The 24808-nt window shown below is 55.3% G+C and overlaps 8 protein-coding genes across 8 annotated transcripts; 5 read left to right on the plus strand and 3 right to left on the minus strand.

Moving 5' to 3' along the window:
* Nucleotides 1-323: 323 nt before the first annotated feature.
* MAM_01164 (ribonucleoprotein (LSM) domain, eukaryotic/archaea-type) lies at nucleotides 324-1126 on the minus strand (the record flags this gene model as incomplete). Its single annotated transcript, XM_040819963.1, has 3 exons — nucleotides 324-486; nucleotides 569-692; nucleotides 847-1126. The coding sequence occupies 3 exons, from the start codon at nucleotides 1124-1126 to the stop codon at nucleotides 324-326; spliced, it is 567 nt and encodes a 188-aa protein (XP_040681451.1).
* Nucleotides 1127-5467: 4341 nt separating this feature from the next.
* MAM_01165 (mitochondrial carrier protein RIM2) lies at nucleotides 5468-6759 on the plus strand (the record flags this gene model as incomplete). Its single annotated transcript, XM_040819964.1, has 3 exons — nucleotides 5468-5664; nucleotides 5728-6478; nucleotides 6547-6759. The coding sequence occupies 3 exons, from the start codon at nucleotides 5468-5470 to the stop codon at nucleotides 6757-6759; spliced, it is 1161 nt and encodes a 386-aa protein (XP_040681452.1).
* Nucleotides 6760-7186: 427 nt separating this feature from the next.
* Nucleotides 7187-8682, minus strand: MAM_01166 (Major facilitator superfamily domain, general substrate transporter; the record flags this gene model as incomplete). The annotated part of the gene is made up of 2 exons (XM_040819965.1): nucleotides 7187-8094; nucleotides 8193-8682. 2 exons carry the CDS (start codon nucleotides 8680-8682, stop codon nucleotides 7187-7189), a joined length of 1398 nt encoding a protein of 465 aa, XP_040681453.1.
* Nucleotides 8683-11587: 2905 nt separating this feature from the next.
* MAM_01167 (uncharacterized protein) lies at nucleotides 11588-14022 on the plus strand (the record flags this gene model as incomplete). The annotated part of the gene is made up of 8 exons (XM_040819966.1): nucleotides 11588-11610; nucleotides 11700-11956; nucleotides 12022-12492; nucleotides 12559-12751; nucleotides 12806-12955; nucleotides 13007-13473; nucleotides 13600-13731; nucleotides 13787-14022. The coding sequence occupies 8 exons, from the start codon at nucleotides 11588-11590 to the stop codon at nucleotides 14020-14022; spliced, it is 1929 nt and encodes a 642-aa protein (XP_040681454.1).
* A 383-nt stretch (nucleotides 14023-14405) lies between these two features.
* On the plus strand, nucleotides 14406-17041 carry MAM_01168 (Multicopper oxidase family protein; the record flags this gene model as incomplete). The annotated part of the gene is made up of 4 exons (XM_040819967.1): nucleotides 14406-14754; nucleotides 14827-15589; nucleotides 15651-16335; nucleotides 16682-17041. 4 exons carry the CDS (start codon nucleotides 14406-14408, stop codon nucleotides 17039-17041), a joined length of 2157 nt encoding a protein of 718 aa, XP_040681455.1.
* A 65-nt stretch (nucleotides 17042-17106) lies between these two features.
* MAM_01169 (lactate dehydrogenase) lies at nucleotides 17107-17919 on the plus strand (the record flags this gene model as incomplete). The annotated part of the gene is made up of 3 exons (XM_040819968.1): nucleotides 17107-17274; nucleotides 17388-17800; nucleotides 17850-17919. 3 exons carry the CDS (start codon nucleotides 17107-17109, stop codon nucleotides 17917-17919), a joined length of 651 nt encoding a protein of 216 aa, XP_040681456.1.
* A 536-nt stretch (nucleotides 17920-18455) lies between these two features.
* Nucleotides 18456-19562, minus strand: MAM_01170 (phosphoenolpyruvate synthase; the record flags this gene model as incomplete). Its single annotated transcript, XM_040819969.1, has 3 exons — nucleotides 18456-18666; nucleotides 18723-19175; nucleotides 19234-19562. The coding sequence occupies 3 exons, from the start codon at nucleotides 19560-19562 to the stop codon at nucleotides 18456-18458; spliced, it is 993 nt and encodes a 330-aa protein (XP_040681457.1).
* A 4503-nt stretch (nucleotides 19563-24065) lies between these two features.
* On the plus strand, nucleotides 24066-24635 carry MAM_01171 (Endoribonuclease L-PSP/chorismate mutase-like protein; the record flags this gene model as incomplete). Its single annotated transcript, XM_040819970.1, has 2 exons — nucleotides 24066-24177; nucleotides 24292-24635. 2 exons carry the CDS (start codon nucleotides 24066-24068, stop codon nucleotides 24633-24635), a joined length of 456 nt encoding a protein of 151 aa, XP_040681458.1.
* Between the last annotated feature and the right edge of the window lie 173 nt (nucleotides 24636-24808).

Genomic DNA, 24808 nt, shown 5'->3' on the forward strand with positions numbered 1-24808 from the left:
GATGAGCGGTCAGAGTAGTATTCTCTATTCCTCGTTTGCTTGGATTGTTCTTGAGCACCGACAAAGGGGGTGAAGATGGCTTGGATGTATGGCATTTGGATGGTGAGAATGGGCAAGAAAGGACGGGTTTCCGGTTGCCCCGGGCCCGATTGGACGGCATGATGGACGGAAATCAGTAGGATTGGCTGGCAGGGCACAGCAGGTGATGTGAGAACCATTACTGACTGGAACCAGCGATGGACAGAGGATACCAAGCGAGTAGAACAATTGCGTAGAACTAAGCCGAAAAAAATGTCATATCTGTATTGTTCACCAAGAGACACTCATGACGTGGCAGTGGCAGCGACGTTCCAGTGATGATCCATCATGGCGACGCGCATGATGTGACCTGTCTTCGGTCCCGGTAAAACGACAGCTTTGAGCTGTCGTGAGCGCCCTATCAGCGGATTGTGTCCGAAGCCCTGGGACGGCATGGTGAGCTCAGGGCTACCGGATTGTCGCATATCTATGCCAGTTCCGCGCGCCTTGTATGTTGAGGTATCGAGACCCTGCGCCAATACCAGCTTACTCCTCCGCCGCTGCAAAGGGATTGGCGATTTCTTCGCTCCCATCGACGGGAGTTATGACCACGAGCAGCGTACCGCGAGCAACAACGAGGCCCAGAGGTCGTGTGGACTCGTGTCCTTCTTCGTCTGCAGCAAATGTCAGCTCGTCTCGTCTCGTATCGTCTCACCCCGTCCCTGGACGCTTGTTTCTTTCTTTCTTTCTTTCTTTCTTTCTTTTTTTTTTTTTTTTTTTTTTTGGGGGGGGGGGTTCAAGGCTATTCGCCGCAGAAAGGAAGCATACCTCGAACCGTTTCCTTCACCTCGTCCAAGACCAGGTTCATGAGGGCATCGTAGCCCTTCAGGGTGCCCGTGACCTCTCGTCCGCCATTGAATTTAACCATGATCTCCTTGTCCATGTATTTTGCCAGGTCGAGGATATTCTCCTTCTTGGGCTTCTCGCCCTTGTCGCCGGCGTCGCGACCGGCGTCACGGCCACCGCGGCCGCCACCTCGTCCGCCGCGGGGACCGCTTCCTCCGCCTGCTGCTCCTCTTCCGCCTCGGTGCGTGGGTCTATCGGACATGTCGCATTTGCGTATGTGCGTGTGTGCGTGTGTTTGCTTGTCACCGGTGGCATGGGGATGGCAGAAAAAGCTGCCGCCCTGTCGCGGCTTCAGACGTGAGTTGGTTTTCGCGGGGGCAGGGGAAGTGTACGTACCGAGCGGTGGAGGAGTGAAGTTCCTGTTTGGGTTTAGCGTCTCTCGATGCCTCACAACTTGTAGCATCCGCGCTTTCAGACCGTTATTCATTATTCCGCACACCAAGTACGAAGTAGAATTAGTGACAGGTTTTGCATTGCCCGTCAATGCGTGCATCTGAACAGCGCGTCGAGCGTTTGCGTTGGACAGGGAAATACTAAGCTGCCTTCCGACCGCGAAGTGGCGATGGTGAGCAAGCCGGGAAGGTACGATGCCGGCGCCGAGCAACATGCACCAAGGAAGGAAGGGCTTGGCGGGTAAGGAAAAGCTTTCCCGCTCGCCCGCGCAGTCGGCTGGGCCAATTGTCATCACCATGCTGTCATTGTGCATCTTGTCGATTTTGAGCCACCCGCGTGTCACCCAAACGATCCCAAGGAACTTTTTACCCAACATCAAAGGAGGCATCCGGCGTGTGTTGGTCGAGCAATTTGTGGCGGCAGACGATGCCTCCCATTAGCAGCCTTGAATGCCAGACGTTTGACGTTTGGAATCCCTGCGCATTTTTCTAACTACGGCCGGCACTTGTCATATCCTCTCTCAACAAAGGGCCAGCGTTGGCCCACACATACCGTACTCCGTACGCACATCAAAAAGAACCCCTTTCATCATGGGTACCCTGGAGGCCGACACCATAATAGAGTCGGCTGGAGTGGGATCGGATCGTCGCTCTGACTTGCCATGCTAGGAGCGTCGTCGGCCGGGGAAGTAGCAATGCCCTCCCGCTCCAGCCAAAGCAATCAACAGACAAGAGGCGGTGGCGGGAGGCGGACAATAATGGCGAGCACATTGGGCTGGGCTGATATTCCGTACGGAGTATATACACTTTAGTGATACTTCAAAGTGGGAAATGCCCTTCTGACAAGCTCGTTGGAGATTTCGGTCTGCGAATTAACGTTACCCATCGCCTCCCATCACCGGTCCAGGTTTAAGGAGACTGACCAGCCAAAATCACACGCGCGGCCCCCCTCGCATATTGCTCGCTTGTTCCAAGATTGAAATGGTCGGCTCAGGGACCCGTTGATTTTGTTATTGTGAGGTCAGTGAAGCCTGAAATGTTTTCACTGAACAAAACGGAGCAGGCGGGATGATATCTAACTTGTGTTTGTTGAGGGCAGCGCCTATCAAAGCCAAGTGGGCTAATTCGGAACCCAGTCGTTAATATATGCAATATCTCCAGTTGACAACCATACAACCCTTGCAACCTCCAAATCACGTCTTCGTCTCTGCGGGCTATACACCACGAGCCTCGTACACCAATCGTGGCGGGCCTTTTTGGGCTTGGACTTCGTTCTGTGAGCAGATCTGGGCCGTCGTCCGCATCAGCCAATCTCTTGAATTCTCACCACTTGAGTTTAATACACCGGCCTGAGCTTTCACGGCACCTTGCCCTGGTCAAAAAATCTGTTCCTTTCCCTTGCAGACCCACCAGCCATCCTTGGCCAGGTGTGCTGGCCAAGCGAGTTTCATACACGATTACTCCGTACATACAAGTGTGCCGCGCCCTCCTCCAAATTGACCGCTCGAATATCCCACACACCGTTTTCTGGTCCTGAGAAATAGGTTGGGTCGCCAAGTATCAAGACCCGTAGCCGGGAGCCAAACGACCATTTCTTGCTAAACACGTTGTAGAGGTCAGCGTCTCCATACACGGCCCTGCCCGTGCCTCGTGCCACGCCTTAAACTCTCAAACCGAACCATAACGGTGAGCAGCTAGGCTGAGTGGTGTTTTGTCATGGCACATGTTCCGGACTCAGACTTTCATCAACGACATCGAGATCCCGAAGAAACTGGGCCTCAACGAGGAGACTGTCTTGCACGAACATCGCCAGTCACTAGGCCAGGTGAATTCAACCAACCCGGTAAGCTTGCGTGTTTGCTGGAATAATGGCCCCCACGGACGTCACGGTTTCAAGAAACTGTCATATTGTCGAGGGCTTTTTCGAATCTCAGGGGTGGGAGCTGCTGGTATAACTACTTTCAATACATCATTCGTCCCGTCTTGCCAATTCTCGAGCTGACAAATTCACAAAATGCAGGACCCTACATCAATTACGTACCACGGGCTAATGCCGAGCGCCTTAGCCTTATCGAGGGGGATGCCGACACCTTTGCCCATATTGTTCACTTAATCGGAGAATACGAAGGCATGCTCTTCATTCATTGCACACTCGCTGCCACCAAGCTCGGCACGACTGACAGATGGTTATCCGCAGGCGTCTTGGATCGTCACGAGAGTCTGGCAGCAAGCTTGGGGGCAAAACTTACTGGGCCACGGCTACTCAAAGGTATCGAAAAGTTCTTCGATGGACCCATCAAAACAAGTTCTTCGCAACATGTCTCGGCGCCAATAAGCTGGCTGGACGTGGTTGCGTTCGCAAAAGCTAGCCCAGGCGATTTCGGCCTCACAGAAATGCCTGAAGGTAGCCGTTGCTGTCGATTTTTCTATAAAGGTGTTCATGTTGAAATCACAGAGGATGATTGGAGACTGATAGCGTCTGGAGCCCTGGATCGCTTCCGACTTGAACACCCCTTTGAAGAAGATGAAACTGTTGAGTTGGCGACATTGGATATACTACATCAACGAGCTTCAATTCTTTACAAGAGGGCGGACGAAGTAGCTGCCCGAGCCCGCATTCTTCATCATAGGCTCGGCCACAGAAAAAATGATTTGTTTCGTAGACGAAATCAAGGCAGTGGGGGCTCGAGATTCCAACCCGCCAATGCTGCTGGACGACAGCACAGTTTCAGCCCCTCATACGACTTGCATGCGGACCTGCTGCAGCAATTTTTGGCGGCATCACCCTCCGGCACAGAGTCGCGATCTGAATCGGGCGCCGGACTGTCAGCCAGCAGCCATGGCCCGTTGTCGCCGTCCCTTCATTCGCCACACAATCGTCAACATCGCCTATCCAGGCAATCCTTGCATTCTCCGGGAGGAACCACGCTGGACACTCAGAAGACGAATTCTGCCGGTGATAGAGGAGATGTGTTGCGGTCTTTTATTTGTCTTAGCACTGACAGACTTTCGAAAGGCGATGTCATAAACCCGCCGTGTGACCGATGTCGCCGCCTGCGATTGCCGTGTATCAAGCATCTGACCGCCTGCCAGGGATGTACAAAAAAGCACGCCAAGTGTAGCTGGAGATCAGTTACAGATGACGAGGCGGCGAGAGTCAAGTATGAATTAGGGACAGAGGTGGAGATGAGGGCTGACAAAGACGATGCCCTAAGAGAGCCTCGACACTTTTGAGCATCCACGGAATCCCGAAATTGTGTATTTGTCGCTCAAGGCACGCCTACGCCATGAGGTCGAGAGTCAAGGCCCTGAAACAACCATCCCAACATCTATTTCGTAACCAGAGGCAAGCCGCAACTAGCGCCAAGGACGCCAAACTCGCCGCTTGGCTGGGGCAGATGGCCTCACATGGGAGAACAGATTCACGGAGGCATCTTGACCTATGTCTGATGAGATGAGATGGATAGAAATGATTCATTCAACCCACCATCAAGATGAGGGCTTGAACCTTAGATATGACTGATGTGAAGAATCTAATATATATGATATTGAGCCTGGAGTAAGACTGATTTTTTAGTAAGACTGTGGCTTGTTACGACATGATTCCGGCAGGCCGGCTGTGAGGCCTATATCAGAAGATGGGGGGGACGAGGAGCTTTGAATGGAGAAGGCGTAGCTACTCAAGTCTTTGAGACGATAAGCCTGAATCACTACTTAAGTAGTTAGCAGTTTTGCTGTTCTAGTTGCGCAAACCATTGATTGTCGCGTTGAATCGGGGCGGGCTGGAGGGACCCACCAAGTACCCACAAAATACCAGCCAACTACTTGCAGAGGTAAGTGGCTCACTGCCAACTAACGTGGCAGTCGAAGATGCAACCAAGTTTTTCTGAAGTCGCTATCGAGTCTCTTCGGCCACACGATACCTGCTTCACGCTAAATTTGATGACAGAGCAGGGAAAAAGAAAAGTTGGATCCTGCCTCATTTGACGGGACGCCTCCTGGCTGCCGCGACGGATTCGTTTCTTTCTGCCACGCACTTTCACTGACGGCTCGGAACGATCAATCCGTCCGTTTGACGCACAGACTTCTCACTTGCGCAACATAGAGACCGAAAAACCGGCCGTCAAGTCATATCGCGCGAAACGCACCTAATGGCCCAACGGCAGCCTGCCGCATTCGCGGTAGGCCAAGACGATCGAAAACCTTTTCAACACTCACATGTCCCTGCCGAACATGCTGCTCTTATCCAGTCCCGGGAGACGGGAGACGTGATCCCAGACGATGCGCTGGCGGGGAAAGTCAAGGCTTTGCCGTTTGCAAAGTCCTGGGTGCACATGATGGCAGGAGGGTTCGTCCGCGCTGCGCTCCCGTTGGCGAGACGGACGGTTTGCTAATGATGGCTCGGCTATAGTATTGGGGGAATGACGGCTGCGACAGTTACCGCGCCGCTCGATGTGCTCAAAACCCGATTGCAATCCGACATTTACCAGGCGCAACTCCGAGCAGCCAGAATGGCCAAAGGGCAGGCCTTGGCGGGATTGAACCCTGCCAGAGCTGCCCTGTATCATCTGACTGACACTCTGGAGATTCTCGGCGCAGTTTATCGCATCGAGGGCTCCAGAGCTCTCTTCAAAGGCCTGGGACCCAATCTGGTGGGTATTGTGCCCGCAAGGAGCATAAACTTCTTTGTCTACGGCAACGGCAAGCGAATCATCTCCGAGCACTGGAATCGGGGCGAGGAGGCCCCCTGGGTGCATCTCTTGGCTGGTGTGGCCGCTGGCGTAGCGACGTCGACAGCGACGAATCCCATCTGGATGGTCAAGACGCGGCTGCAGCTGGACAAGAATGTTTCCGAGCGCAGCGGGGGCGTCATGCAGCGGCGGTACCGTAATAGCTACGACTGCGTCCGACAAATCGTTCGCGACGAAGGCATTCGCGGCCTGTACAAGGGAATGAGCGCAAGCTACCTGGGCGTGGCCGAGTCGACCTTACAGTGGATGCTGTACGAGCAGATGAAGGCATCGTTGGCCAGACGGGAGGAGCGCATCCAGCGCAGCGGGAGGAGGAAGACTTGGTGGGATAACTCGGTGGACTGGACCGGCAAGGCTGGTGCTGCTGGCGGCGCAAAGCTAATTGCCGCCGTTTTGGCCTATCCCCACGAGGTACCGTGTTGCGTTGACGGTGTCGGTGTTCTCAATGCCGAGCAGGGGTTGCTGACGAATGTTCCCAGGTTGCTCGAACCCGACTTCGACAGGCGCCCATGGACAACGGCCGTCCCAAGTACACGGGCTTGATCCAGTGCTTCAAACTGGTTTGGAGAGAAGAGGGCATGATTGGTCTGTACGGCGGTCTCACACCTCATCTGATGCGAACTGTTCCGAGCGCAGCCATCATGTTTGGCATGTACGAGGGCATCCTCCGACTTTTTCATACTCCTGCGTAGACGAACCGCGACTTACACGACCGCCATGCCCACCATTTCCAATAAACAAAAAAAACAAGAGGAGTGGATACTCCCCCCCCCTTTTTTTTTCCTTTTCGCGAAGGAGCGCATACTTTCTGGTATCAATATCAGTTAATCTCTGCTCATCCGCTCGCAAGGCTAGATGTCTGGCGCAAGTCTATATCTTCGGTTTCGGATATATGTTTTCTATAACCATTGGCACACTCCACCTTGTACAATACCCAGAAGAAGCGACAGATGAGATACACAGTCGAGAATTGGGAAACGCTCATGGAGAAATGAGCATTGGCGTTTTGGGTTCCGGGAAGGGGATAACTAATTGCAACAGGCCACGTGTCTGCAAGTTCACATGTTTCCGATATATTTGTGTTTCCCATATACATGTCATGGTCGCGGTACGCTCAATCTAGAAAATCACCTTTGGCCCCCAGCCAGCAGCAACGCCTCTCGCCCAGTACAAGGTAGCCGTAGACGCGGCGTATATTGCCCCCGAAAAGACCATGATTCCCCCATACGAGCCGCCACTCGCCTTGATCATTGCACCGGCGACGGGGGCACCGACGAGGACGCCAATACTGGCAATCAAGTACGTCGTCCCACTCCTCTTCCCATAGTCCTCGATCCTGCACACCCTGCTCACGCACACGGGTGTGAGTGCAATCGTGGCCCCGGACCAGAAGCCGAAGAGGGCCGTGAAGGAGATCACGGCCGCGCGACCGCCAGGAGCGGTGTACCACAACGAGAATATGATGGTTGCGCAGGCCGCAGTCGTCGCCAGGAAGCTGTTGAACGCGCCGAAGCGATCGGCCACGAAGCCGGCCAGCCCTCTCCCCGGAATGGCGCCCACGTTGAGCAGCGAGTTCATCAGCAGCGCCGTCTGCATCTCGAAGCCGACGTGCAGCGCGTACGAAGAAATGTACGTGTACGGAATGAAGACGGCCAACTCGGCGAGGACGACGGCCAGCGTGGTCAGGGCGTACCTGGGGTCGAGCAGCGCCCCAAAGTCCATCTGTGCGCCGGCCGTCCTGTTGTGCGGCAGGCGCTTCCTGACGAGGAGGCAGGCGAGGAGGGAGGAGACGGCGCAGACGAGGCCGATGATGCGGACGGACCAGTCGAACCCGACGCACGGCTCGGCGTACAGGATGGTGAGGGGGAAGACGATGCCGCCTGTGCCGCCGGCGGTGCAAACGACGCCCGTTGCCAGGGCGCGACGCTTGCTGAACCACTGGCCTGTGGTGGCGATGCAGGGCGTGAACAGGAGCGACGAGGAGAGCCCCCCGAGTAGGGAGAATGTCAGAAAGAATTGGTAGAATTCTCAAGTACGGCGCAAGGCATCAATGTTAGTGGTGTTTTTTTTGGTTTTTGGTTTTTGGTTTTTGCCGTCCCGGATGGAGGGGCTAGAGCCGACGAACCCTTGCACACACTGAGAAGCATGGTCATGACGACCATGCCCATGCTCCCCGGTACAATGAGGAGCTTGACATTATATGCGTCGAACATTGGGCCTGCATAGTCAGGACTCTGGACACACTCAGTGGACAATGGACAAGGGGCGAGGGGCGAGGGGCGAGGAGTGAGGGGCGAAGGCACACACAACGCACCGACCTTCACGCCGCATGAGAACATGAGGAACGCGTACGTGCTAAAGATCCAGCCCGTCGTCGACTCTGGCAAGCTCGATAGTTGTTTCTGCGAGACGTGGGCCTGCAGGACGGCGAGGGCGTTGAGCCAGCCCATGGGGGCGAGCATGCCGCACCAGCAACCGAGGATGGTTGTCCACGCCTCTCGGCCGCCGTCGGGGTAGGCGTCTTTGGCGTCCTGGCCTTCCACGTCTGCGGGATTGCTTGTTGGCCGGCCTGGTCCTGCTGCGCCGTTCTCGAGGGACGCACCTGCGTGTTTCATTTTCCAACGTTGGCAGACGGCGCGGTGACTTGTGATGTTGGATGTTGCTGTGACGGACAAGCCGGGCCAGATGGGACGGGGAGGTTCTAATACACCCCCCTTAAGAGTGGATGTGGTCAAGGATGGAATTTATAAAGAAGGCGGGCCGTTGGGATTTTGTTGTATTGCCTTTGAAAACGCCTCGAGGTACTGTTTGGGACCGTTCTGAAAATCTGGTTCGAGCGGACCGCCGTGAAGCCCATTTTTGCGTTCCTTTTCCCCCTCAATGGAGAGGGGCTGCCGTGATTTGAATTCAGCGGTTTGCTTGGAGTGCTTGATAGGGCGTAGCTTGCGTTTGCGCCGATGGAAAGTCGGGCGAGTAGGGGGGGACGGGGTGAGTTTTGGCCATGTCGTGTCTGGGGGCTTGGTGTATACGTCGTCCTTGGGCGTCGTTATCGAGGGATGGCTGGGATGACGGTGTGACCTGGCTATATCCCGCGTTACACTGTTGGGATAGGTAAGCGAGCGTAGCGAGACGCCCCGGCCATGTCCCATGCTGTCATATCAAGAAACCAGGATAGGTACAGCGTTGCAAAGCATAGTGTAGAGTGGATGGTTGAATACATCCAGCGGTCTTGCCGGTTCCACATTGGCAAAATGCCATGTTGGGAACAGTACGAGAACCACCATGATGCACCCAATCTCGAATCGTACAGAGTCCGTGTCGGTTGAACGCCCTGGTTTACTTGGCTGTGTTGGTAATGTCCGGGTAGTCTAGAGCGCTTCTCCAGGCCGAGAGAGGGCACGTCGTGAGGCGGTATGCAGGGAACGCGTCGACACATGCATGGCAACAGCTTCACGTGAGGCCTGGGCAGTGCTGGGCCCGGGAATACCCTTGGAGGGACCGAGTTGCTTATCAGAAAAAGTCACACCAAGCGCATCTCTCGAGCTGCACGGGCGGAGTTGGAGTTGGCGTTTTGAGACTGTTGGCGGGGGACGAAGTGACACACAAAGCTTGGGTGAAACGTCCAGCGAGAAGAACATGGGCGCCGTTGCTTTCGACGGTTTATGTTCATCGCCGAGAAGTGCCGTCTGTTGCGGATGTGGGAATACGCCGTTACGGTATCATGGTCGATAGTTGTGATGGCCGGCGAGACTCACGTCGTCACATGATCTGTACTTTTCCCTTTTTCCGTCCAAGCATGTTGACATGGTTGGAAAAATGCCAAGGTTGACGTGAAAGACACGGGATGGCAGTTTCTGTCCCTACTGCTGTCACCTCGTCGTGTGAGGCCCAAGCCCTGACTGTCCACGTATTTCCGGGAAAGGGTAAGTGTAACGGACGAAGGCGATGTGATTATTATCCTCCACGCCCTCCAGGCGCCGCCGCCCTCCCCGGCCCCCCTTGTGTAGGGCTGAAGAGCAAATGCTCGCGTACATGACGTTCAAGTAGTGCCCTTGTTCTCGTCGACCGGAAACGAAATGGTTGATCCAACGACAATGTGGCGACAGAATAGCACGCCGGAGCTAGTATGATGTATCCAGTTGACGGACTCACACCATTGGCCTTGCTTGCCGACGCAGGAAGGACAAGTCTGGTCACGTCTGGACCACAAATACCTACAGGAACTGGGTAAATCGTGCGGAATGACACGAAACCAGAGCGGCTTTTCCTGCATTGTTCCCAACGCCGGAAGACGGAGGGTAGCCATACTTGCCCTGGTGGGACTTCTCAACAGACTCTCGAGGTGTTACTAGCTCCAACGAGTTCCTCCATGTCATATTATCGAAATCATTATTTCCTGATTTAGTTTGTGGGAGATGGTGGCTAGGATATCGTTGCTGGCTTTTCGTTCGACTGCTGTACAACGAACCCAACCTTGGTTTCAGCCACTCAGTACTTGCAAGTCGATCGTTCTCTCTGAGGGAGGCTGTGGTGACTGTTACGTGAGATCCACGTGTTTGCGGAGCTGAGATCGAGCTGCAGACGCCCCAAGCATGATTTTTATTGTGTCAATAAATGCAATGACGAAAGCTGCGAGGTGACGCGAAACATGGCATGGGTGTCGCATAGCATATAAGGTGGTCTACTACACACAAAAGTGTGGGCGTGGGCCACGCCCAACTTTTGGTGTGTGACAGTTATGAGCCCGGGAGGGTTACACCCTGTAACTTCCCACTATAGCGCAACCACCTTGCTACGACGTTCGAATCCTATTAGTAGAAGCACTCTAAAAAGGCTACTTCTATACCTTAGAAGTACATTAACTCTATAAGGGCGGCCTCTCTCTAATCAGAGAGGAGGTAAAGCAAGTAGAGTTGTAAGATGCCTAGCAGATAGAGCCAGCAGATAGATCCAGCAGATAGTGGCAGCAGATAGTGGCAGCACATAGTGGCAGCACATCGTGGCAGCAGTATGCCTTGCCCAGGATCTATGCTCTACAAATAGCTCTAGCATTCAGGTTAGCTAGAGCTAGGGGTGACAATGGGGGAGCAACAAGAAGGCGGGGCGTCGACCGCACCGTCGGTGAAAGTGGGGTCACAATCCTTGTCCTCCAATCGCCGACTGGCCAACTGACCGGTCAGTTTGATGACATGCCTCATTGGAACCTCAGTCGATCCTTTGTCATTGACCGAAAGGCATCACAAATGTCTGGGGCAAGGAGTCGGAGTCGCCATGGAGCATGCCACGCGGTCGTTGACAAGACGACCCAGGGCCGTTCAGGCGTGCAACGCATGTAGGCAGACCAAGTCCAAGGTTAATTATCAATCACCTCTTCTCAAGGGCCAAGGCTGATGCTGGCTGCCTGCATCATCAGGGCGAGACGCTTACATTACATAGTGCGATGGCAGGCACCCGTCCTGTGAGCGATGTGTTAGATGTAGCATTACTTGCGAGTACACGCAGAACAGTCGAGATAGGCGCATGGATCGGCAGGAGGAGAGACGGTAGGCAGTCTCATGCTTTCGGCTGCAAGGCGTTTCCCGTCAGTTGCCCTCCACATTTCTGCGCACGTGCTGATATTGTGAATACATAGAGCGCATCTCGCATTAGCAAATCGAGTCCGAGAGTTGGAGGCCCAATTGGCCTCGGCAAGGCAGCCCCAAGCACACGAAGCCATCTCCCCCAGCAGCCATGGCGGCGGCCCGTCTTCCCCAGCCCACGCCATTGCTCAGCCATTGCATGCTAATGGCGGAGGTCTGAACTCGGACGGTGCGGCTGAGTCAACGGCTGATGCCATAGCTACCGGCCTCTTTGATGATCAACCTGGGAATACCGACATTGGCTACTTTGGTAAGATTGATATGGAAGAGGAACGAGCGTTGTCGGGCCAGACCTGACCTTTTGCAATGCTCCAGGTGCCAGCTCAAATCACGCATTCTTTTGGTCCTTGACATCGTCCTTGGACGAGCTCAGTAGGAAGCAGCCTGGGCGACAGAATCTTCCTCCTCGACAGGTCGGCGCAAGTGAAGGGCCAAGACGGCTACCGTTGCCACCCCTTAAAATGGTGACGGCGGAACAACAACCGCGGCCTCAGCAGGACTCATTCCCTGGACGCAAAACTGCCATTGGCTGGGTTAACATATTCTTTGACACAGTGGCGCCCGCTCTCCCCTTTGTCGACAAGTTAATGTTGGTTCGGGAAATCGACCTTGTTGATTCGCGGACCGGTACTTGGCAATCTTGCCCTTCCAACACCCAGGCTTTGATGAGCATTGTCTTTGCCCATGCACTGGCGATATCCGAAGACGGAACGGCGGAGCCGTTTTATCGCCGGGCTTTGGACCTGTTGGACGAGAAAGGTCTCTGTTTGCCGACTACTGAGGCCCGTAAGTACCTTGAGCCTTAGGCCCCCTTGTCAATTCTTTTTCTATAGGAATTCTGAGAGTTCTTAGTCCAGGCGCTGCTATTGCTGGCGAGTTTTCAGCAAAACAGTCAACGGGCACAAGAGAGCATCACTACTCACTTTCGTGCCGTAAAAGCCGCATATCAGCTTGGTGTTCACTCGCCGTCTTCGTACGGTCGGTTTGGAAGCAAGGACAAGGAGCTGCGATCCGTACTTTGGTTTGCAGTTGTAAATGAAGACCGGTATGGTTAACTTGCTGCCGCGGCAACGAAGTCACGGGGCCTAACTGCTTCCAGATTAATTGGGTCTGGTCTCGGCCGCCCATTTCTCGTACCTGCCCAACATATCCAGACGAAGCTGAAGGATCTGATGAGTAACGGACACCAACGACCGGGGGACCATTTTGCATTCGGACGGTCGAGTCTCCATTACTTTCTACATTCAACGTACGTTGGAATCCACATTGGTATGCTCTTTTTCTGACGGGCGGTTGACAGAAAACTTCATGAGATTATCGGCAGTGTAGTGGACGCCATGCACAACTCAAACATTACGTCGACTCACGACCTCACCTTGAGTGAGCTTGTACCACGTGTCATGGAATCGCTGCGGCAGCTAGAGAACCTGGGAAAAGATGCATCACGCTACACATTAGTGTCGAACCAGACTGCTGACACATGGCTGGCCACTGACCTCGATGAACAGAGGTATACAATACTGAGCTCGTTGCATCGTTACCGCGTCGACATGCTCGTCAATGCCCCGCTGCTATTAGCGGTCCTACGGCATGTCTCAACTACGGACGATCCAAGCGACTCGGATCTCTACGTCCAGGTTGCCGTGTCCATTCTACAGGCGTACTTGCAGAAGATCAACGACTTTCACAACCTTCTTTGCTCCATCCTGAGGATCCAGCCGTCGTTTCTGAGGCGCAATGCCGTATGGTGGCTGTGCAACTACATGAGTAAGGTTTGAAGTCCGTCCGTTTGACCTGCCGTGCTAATCGGTGCACAAGTGGTGTCAATAAATCTTCACCTGTTTGCCCTGTGGCTGATTTCATCCAACAAACTGGACTTGTTGCCGTCGCTAGGGATGACGAGCCCAGAAATCGAAAATCTAATGCGGCGAGCTTTGGATACGCTACGATTGGTGGGAGGGACCAGCATCATGAGCCGGAAGGCTCACCGCTGCTTGCAGCGATACCTTGACTCCTTCACCAGAGGTACGTGCATAGCCTGTATGGTGCCACAGAAGATGTTGCTTACAATGGATAACAGATGGGGAGGTGCAGAGCCAGATTAGCCTCGATGCTTCTGTGGTCTCACACTCGGAGACTACCAGACCTTGGCCTTATGGTCTGACCCCTGAAGACATGTCTGCCGCTGGCGGCATGGTATGGAACAGCAGCGTGGACGAGCTTATGACGGGTATGAGGGCGGAAGACTTTCTTGGAGAGGACGTGTTTGCCATGAGTTTCAATATTAGTGATTTTGATGCCACGGGGTTCATTTGATGTACAAGAGTCCATGACATAGAGTCGTCTAGACGATATGCACGTCATTTCGGAAGGCCGACGACTGCGGCACTGGTGAACGCAGGGGATGATGAAATGGCCGGGCATGAAACGCACGGAAGGTGCAGGGTGAGTACGGAGTACAGAGTACGAAGCTGGGGAAGGAACAACCACGCCCCACGGGCTAGGTTTCTGCCGTTCTGATTGGATCAAGTCGATGGAGACGATGTTCTGCGCATGCATGACGGGACGCGGACGTGGCATGGGTTCGAGACGACGATGTTTGTGTACCACCAAACGTATTTCAACAGAAAGTCCTTGTTTGATTGTAACCCCGACGCTTCGTGACTGTCTCTCCATGCTGCTCGTCACCGGAGCCGACAATGAGCGACCACGGGGACGAGGAAGACCGCCGTCTCTTGGATGAGCCCTCCCCATCTCACGAATACGACGTCGAAACAAAGAGTCCGCCTGGCCGACCAGCAGCCTCCTCGATATGGACTACGCTAGGGTTTGTCCTCGTTGTCATGCTTCTGGCGATGCCGTTGCTGGGGTACGTGCGTCATCTGGCGTCGGCCTCACCCCCCCGTCCGTCCGTGAAGCAGCTTGCTATCGCACTGGACCCCGAGAAGCATGTATCGCGAAGCGCAGCGACACGCGAGTTTCATTGGAATGTGACTCTGGGAGCCATGGCGCCAGACGGCGTTGAGAAGCAAGTCTATCTCGTGAATGGTTTGTCTATCTCATCTGGCTTGCTTTGTTTTCCACGCCTGTTTCTGCATTTGAATTTAACCTGGTCGACAGGTGCGTTTCCGGGCCCGACTATCGAAGCCCGCTCTGGGGACAGGATTGTTGTCCACGTGCACAACAACCTCGCAGACCAAGGCCTTGCGATACACTGGCATGGCCTGCAAATGAAGGGTTTCAACTCCATGGACGGCGCAATCGGATTCACGCAGTGCCCCATTGCCGCGGGCCGTGACTTCAAGTACGACTTCAAGCTTGGCGATCATGAGCACGGCACCTTTTGGTGGCACAGCCACGCTGACGTCCAGAGGGGTGATGGCTTGTACGGGGGATTCATCGTTCACCAGCCTGGTCTTCGACCCAAGCACAAGGAGGCCCTCCTCCTCGTAGGCGACTGGTTCCATCGCAAGCAGACCGACGTCTTCAACTGGTACTTTGACTGGGGAAGTGTGGGAAACGAGCCAGTCCCCGACTCTCTACTCGTCAATGGCCGCGGCAGGTACAATTGCTCCATGGCCGTTCCAGCACGCCCGGTAGTCTGCGCAGAGCTATCCAGCGAGCAGCTGCTGCCGTTGCTGCACCGAAAACCCAAGGACGCAGTCAAGCTGAGGGTGGTGAATACCGGGACCGTCGCCGGTCTGAGCCTCAAGGCGGACGGAGCGACGATGCAGCCCATAGCCGTTGACGGCGGCTTCGCGGTTGAGGGACAACCCGGTCGCTCGGTGGGCGTTTTGTATCCCGGCGAAAGGGTAGATCTTCTGGTGAGCTGGGATGGCGTTGACGAACAGAACCACCAGTTTCATGTTGAGCTGGATGACGAGTAAGCTGCCTTTGAAGAGAAATTCGAAACAAGACTCGTTTTTTGCTGAGACGTTGCAAAGGAACTTTGGCGGGTTCCCAAACCCAGCCCTGGACCCAAATCACAGCTTCCGCGTCTTCCCTCCCAGCCCGCGAACCAGGCAGGAAAACAGTCCTGCTATCCTCTCACCCGACTGTCAAGACCGCCTTCTCGCCAATCTCACGGCCGCCTCGGCGACCTCGACTGATCAACTGCCCCTCAAGGCCCAGGAAACAATGGTCTTGTACTTGAAAACGCAGATGCTTTCCCGCTTCCAGAATAAGCCCATGGGATTTGTCAACAACACCTCTTGGGAACCCCAGAATCCGCCGCTTTTGGCAACAGACCGCAGCCTCTGGGACGCAAACCAATTCATCCCCTTTATCAACTCTTCCAGCACGAGGGATGTCGACATAGTGATAAACAATCTGGATGATGGGGCACACCCCATCCATCTCCACGGATACTCCTTCTACGTCCTATCGTCGTATAGGGCAGAGGGCCGAGACGGCTGGGGCAGCTACAACCCCTTTGAGTCGAGGCCCCCTGTGCCGCTCAATCTCGTGAACCCCGTTCGAAAAGACACTGTCAGCGTGCCGAGAAGAGGACATGCGGTTATTCGAGTGAGAGCAGATAATCCAGGCGTGTGGATGATGCATTGCCATATGCTCGTGCACATGGCCACGGGCATGGTCACGGGGCTGCATGTGGAGGACGAAGAGAAGCATGTGGGCGTGCACAGGGCCGGTGAAATGTGTAATGGCACGTTCTTGGGGAATACGGGACGATGACGCTTGCGGGATGACGCGGATGCCTAGCAAACGGCACTGGCCCCATGTCTACACCGTCAATGTCATGCCACTCGATGAGAGTTCTATCTTCGCACCCCCGCCGCTCTGCCGTGAGTGGTTGCTTTGTGGCGTATGCCTAATCAACACCATCCCACCTCTGAACGCTTGCCGCCGTGCCAAACCATTGTACAATTATGCTTGCCACCTCTTCCAGATACCGTGGACGCAATCTCAGTCCTGGAAAATCACATTCTGAAGAGTGCCAAAACTAATCAACACACAGCATCCAAAACAAACGTCGACCATAGACAGCAAACCATTTTCCCAAATCGCCATCGTGGGCGTAGGAGCAGTCAGCGGCGCAGCTGCATTTGCGCTCGTCATTTCCTCCATAGCCCGCGAGCTGCTCCTCGTCGATATCAACACAACGCTGAGAGACGCCCAGGTTCGTCATCTGTCCGACGTGGCGTACAGTTCCAACGGCGCGACGCGTGTGCGAGCGGCCACGCACCACAAGGCAGGGCAGTGCGACATCGCCATCATCACTGCCGCCTCAAAGAGGGTATTGGGTACCAGCCTCACCTCTGAAAAACACCCCATAGCTTTGTGGCTGACACAACACGGTGTTGACTCGGGCTCGTGACAGGCCAGCCGAACCTCGAACGCGTATACCGCAACGTTTCCATCATAAGAAACGTTGTCTCCGTCATGAGGCCGACCGGACAGGACGCCACTGTAGTCGTCGTCTCCAACCCCGTCGACCTGGCCACCACGCTCGTCCTCGAGCTGTCCAAGCTGCCCCAGTCTCAGGTCCTAGGCACCGGCACCTTTCTCGACTCTGTGCGCATCCGGGGCATGATTGCCGACGAGATCGGGGTGCGTGTGCCATTCGCAAGAACCATGATTGACTTGAGCTACGCTAAGAAAAAAGCCAAGTCGCCGCCAAGTCGCTGGATGTCTATGTGCTGGGAGTGCATGGGAGCGCCCAGGTAGCGGCGTGGTCGACGGCGACAGTCGGCGGCGTTGCTCTCGACAAGTCGCTCCGGCACAGCAATCAGATTGACCGTGGAAAGGTGGCGCAGGAATGCAAGGACAGGTCGGAAAGCGCAATTCGGGCCAAGGGCGCCAACCCGTTTGGCATCAGCTCCATCGTCTGCAGCATTTGCTCGTCGATACTGCTGGACAAGCGCAACGTTCGTCCCATTAGCTGCTTCCGCCCGGGGTACGGATGCTGCTTCAGCTGGCCTGTTGCTCTGGGGAGAAGGGGCATTGTCAGAGCCACCGATGTGCCGCTGAACAGCACGGAGAGGGCCGAAATAGACGAGGCGGCAAAGAGGCTGAAGGACTTGGTGACTCGTGTTGTCGCCGATTGCCAGTCGTGGACTATGGGAAAACGGCGGCGGTATTTTTTTCTTTTTCCCTTTTTACACTTCCTCGCTCCTTCTTGTCAGCATCTGGAACCAGAACTTGAAGTGTACTGCTGGAAGGTGTGCGCTCTTTGGGGGGTTGTATTACGTTTGATTATTGAATTCGCGGCTGGTGGTAGCTCGAGTTCCCTGGCCGCCGCTTCTACTTGCCTCTAACCTAATACTCATGATGCGGACAGTCTCTTTCGATGCTTCTACTAGTTTGGGGATGAATGATTGTTGTCTTTGGAGGCGGCAAGTTGGCGCTGTTTGTTCTTCAAGAGAGGCACACTCCTTTTTTGAGAAGAAATCTAGTGTGTACGTGAACGGCTTGCAGTGCGGTCAGAAACGGGTTTGGTATTAAGTAGTCTGTCAATGCACAAAATAGCCCCTTGTCCATGTATGAAGAAGGAGTCATCCATCAACACCCAAGCACTTCCATCAACCATCAGGCTTGTCCAGTACACACTTGGAGCAGCACAAATCCCTCCCTTGCAGGCAACGTTCAATGTGCCATCAACTACATCTGGCCTAGGAGCGCAAGGGCAACGAAGCCTGCTCGCTATCAACCACGTGCTCCTTCACCGCAGGAAAACTATCCGGGCTGATGGAGATGGAATCGATGCCCGATTCGACCAGGAACCTTGCCAGCTATGGATGGTCGCTCGGTGCCTGTCCGCATATGCCAATCTTGCGCCCCTTTTCACGCGCCACCGAGATGACACGGCCGAGCATCCACTTGACGGCTTCGTCTTGCTCGTCAAACAAATGCGCCAGCTCGCCAGAGTCGCGGTCAACGCCCAGCGTCAGCTGAGTCAGATCGTTGGACCCGATGGAGAAGCCGTCAAAGTGGTCGGCAAAGCTGGCGGCGAGGATCACGTTGGAGGGATCTCGCACATGCCGTAGACGAGCACCCACCCCCCCCCCCCCCCCCCCATGACGGCGGTGACCTCCCTGGCCTCGTTGACGGTCCGGCAGAAGGGTATCATGACGACGGCGTTGGTGAAGCCCATGTGGTCGCGTAGCCGCTTGATGGTGCGGCAATCGAGTCCGAAACCCTCCCTGTACCGTGGGGAGTAGTATTGCGAGGCGCCTCGGAAGCCGAGCATTGGATTCTGCTCCTTGGGCTCGAAGTCTGCGCCGCCGACGAGCCCGGCGTACTCGTTGGTTTTGAAGTCACTCATGCGAATAATGGCTGGTCGGGGGTAGACGGCGGCGCAGAGGGTCGCAAAGCCCTGGGACAGCTTGTCGACGAAGTAGTCTGGCTTCTCGCTGTAACCTGCCGTCGGGGCGGCGATTCTCTCCCTTGCCGTTTCGTCCCTGAGGCTGTTGAAGCGGATGAGCGCCATGGGGTGAACCTGGATCGCGTTGCTGACGACAAACTCCATGCGTGCGAGGCCGATGCCGTCGCTCGGGAGGCGCCACCAACGAAAGGCGGCTGAGCATGATCTTGGTCTTGGTAGGCGGCAGCTCGGACACGTCGAGGGTCTCGGCCGTGATGTCTGCCGCGCCGTCGTACACGAAGCCGGACGTGCCTTCGGCGCACGACACGGTGACATCTTGGCCGCCGTGCAGCACAAAAGTGGCGTTGCCGGTGCCGACGACGGCCGGAAGTCCCAGCTCGCGGCTCACGATGGCAGCATGCGACGTCGCTCCGCCGTGGTCCGTTATGATGGCCGCGGCGCGCCTCATGACGGGCACCCAGTCGGGGTCTGTCGTGCCGGTGACCAGGATGGAGTTGTCCACGAAGCTGTCCATGTCTCGCGCGCTCCGCCGTCTTCGCGGCGCACTTGGTCCAACTCGAGTATGAGTTGCCGCTCGCGGCTGTCGTCGTCGGCCTTGTCATGGCCCATGTCGAGCGACGAGTCCCCGACTCTCTCCCTGGCGTCGTCTTTTCCTCGCGGCCAGCAGGGCTAACAAAGCCTTTCTTTGCGGGAAAATGGTCCCAAGGCACTCTTGATTTGGAACTGTACACAACGGGATGTTGAAGTTGCCGCTTGGACGGGGCGCGTGCTTCTTTCCTGCCGCCAGCCAAACGGCGTGCTGGAGTGTGCCGGAACGACGACGAGTTGCGAAACTTATAACAGACCCAGACACATCCCTCGTCGCCGTCCCCGGAAAGCAGATGAAGTAAGTCACTTGCAAGCCACCGGATATTTGGGTTCAAGAAGACGAATGTTCTTGATGGGCCGACGGTCAGGCCACCGTCCCGCAGGCACGGATGGGAAAATGGGAAACGGGGAGAAAATCAGCCGATGGACAGACATACACGGAGACACGTTCGAGAGGGTCGAGGCTTGGCAGTTGACGCCGGACGGACGTGTCGTCGGCAGTTCTGGGACGCGGGTTCCGCGATGGCAACGGGTGGGAATTCGGCACGGCCAGAACCTAGGACTACCCACGTACGACTTGTCGTTTTGAAAACACTGAACGTGGTCACGAAAACCGCCCGGCCTCGATTTTCTCTCCCGGTACTCGGTAGAAGCGCTCTCATAGCTCGACAGGTACTCCACAACCAAGTCGTAGAGCTTCACGTCATGTGGCTGGCCGTGGTTGGGGACTTTTGGCACAACCAGGCGGACAGCCCGGGCCTGGTTCCTCGCGGAGAGAGGGTGGCTGAATCAAAAGCCGTGCTCCATGGCAGCTGCGTCCATGGCAAGTGACAGACGGACCGCGGCGTGGCGCGGCCAAGAAAGATATCCTTCTGTCGTCTGCGTAGTCTTGGTAGAAAGACGCCAGACTGCAAACCACGAGATTTCGGTACATTTCTGGTGGAATTTTCGGCTCTATTTGTGACGCCAAGAGGATCCGAGCATTGCGAAGTATAAAGGGTACAAATCGAACGCGACGAGCAGATTAGGAACGGGCTCATGTCGCAAGGCTACTTGTTGTTAGGAGAATGGCCATGGTGTGACTGGACCGTGAGACTGTTCATTGTCGAACCCGGCCACACTCTGCCGTTCGCGATGGTCTTGACATGGCCGCGGGGTGGACGAGAATGAAACAACAGCCAAGCTGCAAGGCAACTTGACAGCCAACTGCGTGCGACGTTGGACAAGGAAAGGACAGGGCAAGCAGACGACTTGGACGAGACGAAATGGTCACCGTCTCGAGTCCTGACTCTTGATTTGCCCGATACAGTACGGATACTTGCTCGTACAGTACGGAGCAAGTCCCCACCCTTCCGTCACACCGAAAAACGGCACACTTTTCGTGTGTGGTAGTCTGAAGACCACCTTGTATGCTATGCTTCTCGTGTCTCGGAAACTCGCCACTCCCGCATTCGGGCCGCCCCGTAGCCTGATGTGTCATTTTGTATTTCACCAGCCCGGCGTATGCTTCGTGTTGCTCGGAACCGCAGGGGCAGGGCTCGCCGTTGCTCGCCGTGCTACAGATGACGGATCGCGCTCCTGCGTGCCGAGTACCGAGTACGTAAAAAAACGATGCAAATGCCTTCAATCGGCCGCCGCGGAGAGGATGGCCGTGGATGTGGGAGAGGGCAGGGCAGTCCTGGTCTGTTGGTCTCGTAGTCGTTGCATGTGGTTGTCCACGGGAGTTTCAGTTCGGTTGACTGTGTGCGCAGCCAAATATCTAGGTGGTCGTTTTGAACTTTTGTGCACATGGCCAAGGGAAACATCGGAAGCGCGTTGCCCCTGGTTCTTCCCCCCCTTTCGATAGGTACTAAAGAATAGACGTGGCCTACGTCACACTTTTGTGTGTGGCGGACCACCTTGTACGCTGTGCGACAAAACATGATGGAAACAACTCTCTATGCGAATTATTTAACCATGCCCTAGCCATCACAGCGACCAACTTGCCGTCATGTTATTTCAGTACCGCGAGGCTTTCGGTCGGAGTATTTTTTTTTTTTTTTTAAAAGAACTCGTTGCTTCTTGTTGTATCGAGACTGGCCAAGCTCTGATGCTGATTTAGTGCCGCTCCCGCAATGTCTACGGCCTAAGCTGAAGCCCTTTGACTTTCAGGGTCCGCAAAAGATCGACTTCCTCGAATACATACGAGAGGTCCGACACTCATTTGTATTTATAGTGAAAATCCGAGGGACTACTTACGTGCTACAACTTGTAGGTAGCGAGTTACATGTACATTCGTACAAGGCACGACGCAACGACACAAACTATAAGTATAGTTCAGGTTTGACTTTCCCTCGGAATGGATCTGCGTTGGAGCTTATGTTGATCAGAGTCAAACGCACTGCATTAACTGCCCTATGCAACTACGGCGAAGCATTCAACTGTGAATGCCGAGGCTTCGGCCGCCTCCAGGAAGCAGGCCATGAAGATGTTGCCGTCAAGTGCTTCGGCTACCTGCTTCTCTCGACGAGGATCACGAACGTCTCCTGAGGGAAAAGCACACCAATGTCATGCTGCAGCTTGACAGAAATGAAAATGCCTTCAGAGAGATGCGCTCGCTCTTTCCAGGAAAGAGCGGCAGGCCGCCGCCCATCAGGGGTATCGTCACAGAATTCAGTTCCGGTCCGGACGGTTTCAAATTTAAAAACAGGCGGTATGCGTAGACTTCTTCGAAGCATCATCCGACTCCACCAACTCGGCATCATGCACATTGGCGTGAGAGACGACCGCATACTTGGTGGCGGCAAGATCTGCGACTTCAGCCGCGCGCCCACGGCTTAAAACACCATCCACGTGGTACTTGGACTGTAGCATCGAGGTGGCCAGCATTTTGAAGAATGCCGCAGTCAGAGATTACGTCGTTAGTTGGCATTGCTAAGACGGTCTCATATATCCGCTTATGCCGCTGAGATGGTTTGAAGGAGTAACATCTGGAGACTGTGCATCACGAGAGTGCTTTTCTGGGGTATTAACAGGGGCACGGTTGAGCGACAAACTGCGGTTTTCAGGGGCGCAGGGTATGAGAGGGTCAACTGTGCAGGACTATTAGCCATGAAGAGTGTCAGTGTTTGAATTCAGCACCCAAAAGCACTATATGCCCTCTTGAGAAGTGACCATGAACGTTCCTATCCTAGTTTTCAGATGATCCAATCGAGATTTTCGACGAATTGGTGTGCGAAGCAGTGACGGTCTGCCTGGGTACACGGCACGCGACGCCACGAGATGGCGCATTTAGAGATTGTAAATAAGCCATCACACTAAGTGGGACGTGACGACGTATTCAGCCTTGTATGCGATGCGCCTTCCGGGCAAGTCGTTCAGGCGTCGAGTCGCTTTTTTCACGTCTGCATTTCCTAGACATGACGCATGTCCAAGACGCCCCGTGATCCCCGTGATCATGATCGTACGGCGGGCCACATGGGGCACCATCACAAAGGTTACCCATGAGTCAGTCCATGACCACGATGCCATGCGACTTGTGCTCGAACGAACCACGTAGCCGTCTCCGCAAAGGCTGCCCAAGCCATGCGTTGTCTCAGCCCCTTTCACAGCCAGCGCAGCAAAAGGCCGAAACAAGGTTTGGGGCATCGACAAGGCTCAAAGGGTGACGTGACAGGCAACGGCAACAGGGGAAGCATTTTGAAATCGAGCCCCGAGCTGATTGATGCAGCACATTCACGAACAAGGTCCAAAGCACCGAGCTGGATGGGACAGACGCAAACTGGTCGCACACGGCCCTTGCCCACGACGACTCCGGCCGGCTCTCGTCGTGCGGGGTGCGTCGGCAGTGGTTCCGGCCAGGTCTCGGCTTTCGGCCAGGTTCCGGATCAATTCCGGGCCAAGAAAAGCCCGTGGTTTCGCGACCCTGCAGTCGGCGCCAGCCCTGGGCAACCTTCGAAGCAACCCACCGTTACATACATGCCCATCGCGCCGTCGTGAGTCGTGACCTCGTCTACTCCGTACTGGCTGTCTGGTTACGCCATCGCCAAGCCTGACCTGCGTCTGGCCCGCGTCGGCCTATCGCACCATTACGCTGCACTGGCCCGCCGCGCCTACATCTGGGCTCGATAACGTGACCGCCTTCGAGGGCCCGGAGGGGGTTGTGTCGACGGCACGGCGTCGACACCTTTGGCGCGTGACAATAAAACGCCTTGTGCTCCGTACACCAAGATTCGCGACCGTCGATGCTCTGACTAGTACCGCGCCCCCTCCCCCCCTCCCCGGGCCGCCGTGGTCCTCGCGGCTATAATATCCCTCTGCCCCCCGTCCCCAAACAAACCCATCTCCAACCTCGCGCTCTCGAGTTTCTGAACTTATTGCGACACGACCCGCCACGCTGTACGCCTGGGCTCCGCACACCAAGGGAGGAAAAAAATAAAATTTCAAAAAAATGTCTCACCTCCAGTACTTCGCCTACGAGAAGTTCGGAGTCCGCCAGCGGGAAGTCGCGGGCTACAGCCAGGCCGTGCGGGTGGGAGATCGCATCGAGGTCGCGGGACAAGGTATGTTGTCGGCCCCCCCCTGAGCCCATGCACGCCAGCAAATGGCGAAACCTGCTCGGGCATCCTCTGCTTTTGCTTGTTCTAACGCCAGTCTGCTGGCTTTTTGCTGCGCAGGCGGCTGGGACCCCGACACGGGCGTCTTCGAAAAGGAGATCAACGCCCAGATCGACCTGGCCTTTTGCAACGTCGACCGAGCCTTGAGGGACGCCGGGGGCAAGGGCTGGGACCAGGTCTACCGAATCAACTCGTATCACCTCCCGCTGAACCGCGAGGCCGAGGAGGCCATGGTGCGCAACTTCAAGAAGTGGATGCCCAACCACCAGCCGTTGTGGACGTGCGTCGGCGTGGCGCGGCTTGCCGAGGACGACATGAGGGTGGAAATCGAGGTCTCTGCTCACGATCCCGCAGGCGCTGCTGCGGCCCGGGGGCGAGCAACGGACCAGCAAGCGAGCCGGTAGCCTAGAGTGGGAAGGAAATCTTGTCCGTGGGCGTGTTGTGCTGCGCAGCCTGGGCTGCAGTGCAGTTGGTATTAATGCATCGTATCTAGCCCGCTACTCTTGACGCCTCTACAACAAGAATGCAAGGATACAAAACAGAGGAGGAAAGGAAAAAAAAAAATAAATAAAATAAA

This window comes from Metarhizium album (assembly GCF_000804445.1).
Source record: "Metarhizium album ARSEF 1941 chromosome Unknown scaffold_2, whole genome shotgun sequence".
Classification (NCBI taxonomy): Eukaryota; Fungi; Ascomycota; class Sordariomycetes; order Hypocreales; family Clavicipitaceae; genus Metarhizium; species Metarhizium album.